The 5,970-nt window shown below is 45.5% G+C and overlaps 1 protein-coding gene across 1 annotated transcript; it reads left to right on the top strand.

Annotated features, from left to right (window-relative positions):
- The first annotated feature begins 2,429 nt into the window (after nt 1–2,429).
- Nucleotides 2,430–5,742, top strand: TIGD2 (tigger transposable element derived 2). The gene is made up of 2 exons (XM_008707143.2): nt 2,430–2,737; nt 2,913–5,742. Exon 2 carries the CDS (start codon nt 3,822–3,824, stop codon nt 5,397–5,399), a length of 1,578 nt encoding a protein of 525 aa, XP_008705365.1. The 5' UTR covers nt 2,430–2,737; nt 2,913–3,821; the 3' UTR covers nt 5,400–5,742.
- The last annotated feature ends 228 nt before the right edge of the window (nt 5,743–5,970 follow it).

Raw genomic sequence — 5,970 nt, 5'->3', positions numbered from 1 at the left:
AAGGAAAGAAATACTGGTGGAGGAGTGAAAGGTCTTCTGATTACAGAATAAACTGCGGTGAATTAAGGGACAGAAAAAACAAAGAACACAAAATTGCTCTGTGTAATAAAGGAATAAGAATCTTAAGATTTCACACACAGCTCAGAGGCAAGGCGAGAGGGAGCCCCGAGATAGAAAAATGTTGGAGAAAGGAGAGGATGGCATAGCAAGACGGAATGAGGCTGTGGCCCAAAGACATGAGCAGACAATAAGAAGTTCCCTGTGGCCAACCTGGCTCCTCATAAAGCACACGTTCTATTTTAAGGTCCTCGAGGCTTCCCACTCTTGTACTTTAATATAAATCTGCCACAACTAGCAACCCCCCTCCCCCAACAACAAGGAAGAAGAGCAAACTGGCTTCTGAAAAGACACAGCTGTCTAGAGTAAAATCTCATTAAAGTCTATGAAATACAACTGCCTTGTGTGAGGTGTTTTGAGGAAACCAAGGCGTGTGGGCCATGTTCCAGATCTGAACTTACACAAGGTGATGAAAAGGGAACAGCTCTAAGAGATAAAGGCACAAGCAAGCTGGAGAATCAGCAGAAACAGGAACATGATCCAAGTGGTATCTGGAAGGAAATTAAACCCCAGAGATATTGGCAGTGGGAGAGAAGAGTCAGGGTTCACTTTATTTAAATCTATAATAGAACCCAGTGACGCCAGGAGGCTGCCGGGCAAGGGGAAAGCCAGGCTGCTAACATCTGCTTACATGCCACCTCCGTTGGTTAGCACTCAAAAAATGTCAGCTCTCTTCCCGTATGAGGAATGGATAACGTATCAGACAACTGTTTTCACGCTCCTTACAACTATGAGGGGGAAAAAGGCAAACTTTTAAAAGTGATACAAAACTAGCATAAAATTGTACTTTACCTAAAATAGTCAACCCAAAACGCCAAAACTCCCTGGTTGATGGGGTGAAGGCTGGGGGAGGGGGAGATGTACCTTTAGGAAAAGCAGGTATTTGTCAAGAGCCACTTCACAGCATAACTAGGAGATCAATGATTTTCCATCATGCCAGATACAGCACAGCTGAGATTTTCAGGAAGGCAACTGAGCAGTCTGGGCGGAGGAGTCAGATAGTTCGAAGGCTTAGAATGAACATCTCTGCTGCAGTATGAATGCTCAGGTCAGCTCCCTTTTGAAACGTTTTTAGCAACAATATGGCCTTTGCAAATAAATGACGAATTAGTGTGCTATTTTATGTTAACGAAAATGACTAGACATTTATGCTCAGGTATTGGAGAAACTTCAGCCTTTTCCATTTTTCAAAGTATTACACGCACACACACACACACAGGACAGAAAGAAAAGGCTAAATGCGTTTCCTTGGTAAACAGGTGCTGCAGGAGGAAGGTGCAGCCACTCCCTTCCCCTGGGAAGGCTCCAGGGGGCCCCACAAGGAACCGAGTCCGGGAAGGGGGAGAAGGCATGGTGCGTCGCAAAGGTTATTAGTGCACAGGTAGGTGCTGGCGTTGGGTCCATTTAGAATGCCAAAATAGAAACGAATGGTATCTCCACTTAAAATAAATCAAGGGACGCTTTGTCAAACTGCAGTTCCCTTATTATTAGCGAGAGGCAGAAGGAGTAAAGGGGTGGCAGGAAATTCATGAGGGAGCCTCCCACAGACTCACGCGTCTCCCAGGTGCAGTCGGTTTCGCACAGGGTCCGCTTCTATAGTGACTGTGACTTAAACCCTGGAGCAGCGCAACCAGGGTGGAAATAGTCGATACCCAGTTTGACCAACCCCTGCTGAGCCTCAGGGACCACGGGCTTGCTCAGGTTGGTGGTGCAGAGTGTAAGCCTCAGCTCCTCTCCTGAGCCCGGTCCCCAAGGGGAGCCAGCCTTCCTGCCCTCGGCCAGCAGCCGCGTCCGCTCGCTCCTACCTTTGCTCAAGATCTCGCACCGACTGGTCCAGTCCTAGCTGGCGGGCGCTGGGAGGCGCGGGTGCAGCGGCCTCTATTTGTAAACACGTTCCACGTGCGCTCGCCCAGCCCCATTCGCATCCCGCTCGTGGCACCTGAGGATGCGCAGGTTTCTCCGGAGCCCTCAGAGGGTGCGATTTTTATTTCACCTGAGAGTGGAGGAAGCCTCGCCCGCAGAAGCGAGCCACTGAAAGAAGGGCCAAGAGAGGGTGGAGTTGTACCGCCCCCTGCTGGTCGGCGAAATAGTCGGCAGGCCGGAGCAGCCAGGACTTTAGCGAAACCCACGCGGCGCCTAGAGACGCCGCAGCGGCGGCCCCGCCCCCTCCCGCCCTCTCACTGAAGACTCCGCCCCCGCGCCGCGCGCACTCGCCCGCGCAGGCCCCGCCCCCTCGCCGACACAGCGTTCCTGCGGGGGCGCGCGCGTGCACCCTAATCCCCCGCCTTCCGGCTCCGGCGGCGACGCTCGCCCCTCGCCGCCGCTGCCGCTGCCGCTGCCGCACCACCGGTGTCAGCTTCCCTCTAGAGACTCCATTTGCTTTCAGGGCAGTCTGGCCGCCGCGCTGTCTGGCGGAGAGCGATGCCCCCGGCCCGCTGACTGGAGTCCCTTGGGCCAAGCGCTTGCTCGCTCGCTGCGGCGGTGACATCCTGGTCGCCGGCGTCCACGGAGGAATCCGGGCTCCCTCCGCGTGAGCAAAGACGTCCCGCGCTCCGGAGCTCGCCCTGCGGGGAGAGGCCCTCGCTAACACGGCTTGTCTCTGACCTCTTAATTTCAGGAGGTAGGCAATTCAGGTCCCGCTGTCACTCCAGATAATGCCTAAAAGCATTATTTGTCGGATTTTGTCATCACACTGATAGGAGGCATTAATTTTCTCAATATAGTTGCAGGATAGATAATGAGTAATGCCACAGACCCTGATATTGAAAAAATATATTTTTGGTATTTTCCTTTAGGTTTCGGAGGCACCGAGTGCTTATACAGATCCCCACAGGAACTACTGTTGGCCCATCGAGGATCATCTTTCACCAGGATTATTTTAACATCTTCACTGAGCCTTTCACCTCATACCCTCTACCATGAGTTCTGATTTCTACCAGTGAAGTTTTTAATGCTTTCTTTAATCATGTGACACCACCTCTTGTCCACCTTTTGCCTTTCCAGTTGCCAAATACATTAGGTATAAGTTTGTGTCATGTTAAAGTACAAAGTTTTCTGCTTGTCCATTTTCACCTTATTTGCACTGCTCACTTCTGTCCAGCTTGCTTTACCTCGCTTGCCTATGATTTTCATATCCACTCACTTGAATAATCTCTAGCAGCCCTGCCTAGAAGAGGCAGTATTCCATACACTGCCTGACAAAGACAAAGGTCAAGGGATGAGTTTTCCCGTTATTTTTTTCCTATATGTCATGTCTACAAGTCCTCTCTTAAACTATTCCCTAGCACATTTCCCAAAATTGTCCCACCGGAGTCTTAGTTCCTTTAGCAAAGAATCTCACATGTAATGATGGCAAGAATTGAATACACAATAGGACTGTTTTAGAGACCTTGCTGGTACCGGATTAGTTGCAATCTCCTTTGAGAGTGCAGTACAGGAAAAGACCTTAAACTAAGTGGGGAGGAAGAAAGAAGATAGGTTTAATTAAAGCTAGTCCTTGTTGAAAGAACTTTGTTGGCTTTAAAACAGCAAAGTGAAGAGAGTCACATAGGCCTGGCTTGGAAACTGGCCAGCACACCATCCACCTAGGTCCAGGGGGGCCGGGGAAGGGATCTTAAAACCCCATTTTCTAATGTCATTGTATCCAAATCTAAGTTGTTAAATATCTTGTTCCAGTAATTGCTTAAAAATATTAGACACGTAAAATGTTGGGGAAACGTAAGCGTGTGGTGTTGACAATTAAGGACAAGCTTGACATTATTAAGAAACTTGAGGAAGGCATCTCTTTCAAAAAGCTTTCTGTGGTGTATGGAATTGGTGAATCCACAGTTCGTGATATTAAAAAGAACAAAGAAAGGATAATAAACTATGCGAACAGTTCAGATCCTACAAGTGGGGTATCCAAACGTAAATCAATGAAGTCATCAACATATGAGGAACTGGATAGGGTTATGATAGAGTGGTTTAACCAACAGAAAACAGATGGGATTCCAGTATCTGGAACAATTTGTGCAAAACAAGCCAAATTCTTTTTTGATGCTCTGGGGATGGAAGGTGATTTTAATGCGTCATCTGGCTGGCTAACTCGGTTTAAGCAGCGCCACGGTATTCCAAAGGCTGCTGGTAAAGGAACAAAGTTAAAAGGAGATGAAACTGCTGCCAGTGAATTTTGCGGTAACTTTCAGGAATTTGTTGAGAGGGAGAATCTACAACCAGAGCAAATTTATGGTGCTGATCAAACTGGATTGTTCTGGAAATGTCTACCATCAAGGACATTAGCTCTTGAAACTGAGCAAAATACTTCTGGTTATAGGTCAAGCAGAGAGAGAATCATTATTATGTGTTGTGCAAATGCCACTGGTTTACACAAACTTAATCTTTGTGTTGTGGGAAAAGCAAAAAAACCCCGTGCATTCAAAGGAGCTGACCTTTCAAACCTTCCTGTCACTTATTTCAGTCAAAAAAGTGCATGGATAGAACATTCTGTTTTCAGACAGTGGTTTGAAAAATACTTTGTGCCACAGGTGCAGAAGCATTTGAAGTCTCAGGGGCTTCTAGAAAAAGCAGTGCTTCTTTTGGATTTCCCCCCAGCACATCCAAATGAAGAATTATTAAGTTCAGATGATGGCAGAATAATTGTGAAATATTTGCCACCAAACGTCACAAGTCTAATTCAACCTATGAGTCAGGGAGTTCTAGCCACAGTAAAAAGATACTACCGAGCAGGACTTCTCCAGAAATACATGGGTGAGGGAGTTGACCCAAAAATGTTTTGGAAGAACTTGACAGTGTTAGATGCAATATATGAAGTATCAAGAGCTTGGAACATGGTAAAATCAAGTACCATAACCAAAGCATGGAAAAAACTTTTCCCTAGCAATGAAGAGAATGCAGGCATGAACATTGATGAAGGAGCCATTTTAGCAGCTAACTTAGCAACGGTTTTACAGAATACAGAAGACTGTGAACACGTTGACATTGAGAATATTGATCAGTGGTTTGACTCTAGGAGTAATGACTCAAGCTGTCAGGTGCTAACTGACAGTGAAGGTACTGAGGACCAGGCCAAGCCTGCAGAACAAAAGCATTCCAATAAGCCTAGAAAAGCAGATCTGAATCCAGAGAAGCATATTAGCCATAAAGCTGCACTTGAATGGACCGAGAATTTATTGGATTATCTAGAACAACAAGATGACATGCTTCTGTCTGATAAACTGGTATTACGGAGGCTTCGAACAATAATAAGAAGAAAACAGAAAATCCAAAATAACAAAAATCATTAATAATATTCTTAAGTGTATTTGTATCTTTGTGACTTTATCTGCAGTGGAACTTCATTATCTTGTTTGAAGTGCTGTGGATTTCAAGGCTAAATGCATTTTATAAATGATTTTAGGATTAGACACCATTTTGGATTACTTAAATTCCTGCTCTTTAATGTTGATTCTAGTAAGTGAGCATTGCCATGTAACTTGTTTGTTTACTGTTTCTAATCTGTATTATACTAGTTAGATCATAAGATACCTGAGGCCAGGGATCTTGTGTCTGTTTTGTGCCTGAATTTCATTGTGTCTAATAGACGACCATGCACACTCTAGGCAATCAATAAATCTTACTTAAATTGAATTTTTATTACTTTCTCTGAACTTCAGTTTCCAAATGAAATATGTTGGGGGTAAGTTTCCTTTTCTATGATGTTTTCATCTGCTGGAGTTTTTAGAACTAAGCAAAATAATGCTTGAAGTATTTCACTGTGAAAGCAGAGAAATGAAGGAAAATAGTCTCAAGCCTAAAAATGGCATTCTATACCAGCAGTATTTGGACAGTGAGCAATTCAGTTTGGCCATCTCTGAG

This window comes from Ursus maritimus, unplaced genomic scaffold, assembly GCF_017311325.1.
Source record: "Ursus maritimus isolate PB19 unplaced genomic scaffold, ASM1731132v1 scaffold_8, whole genome shotgun sequence".
Classification (NCBI taxonomy): domain Eukaryota; kingdom Metazoa; phylum Chordata; class Mammalia; order Carnivora; family Ursidae; genus Ursus; species Ursus maritimus.
The sequence above is the reverse complement of the archived record's forward strand: the minus strand, read 5'-3'. Positions and strand labels throughout refer to the sequence as shown.

Coding starts and splice junctions, on each gene's coding strand:
- TIGD2 (XM_008707143.2), top strand. CDS start 3,822: ATGTTGGGGAAACGTAAGCGTGTGGTGTTGACAATTAAGGACAAGCTT.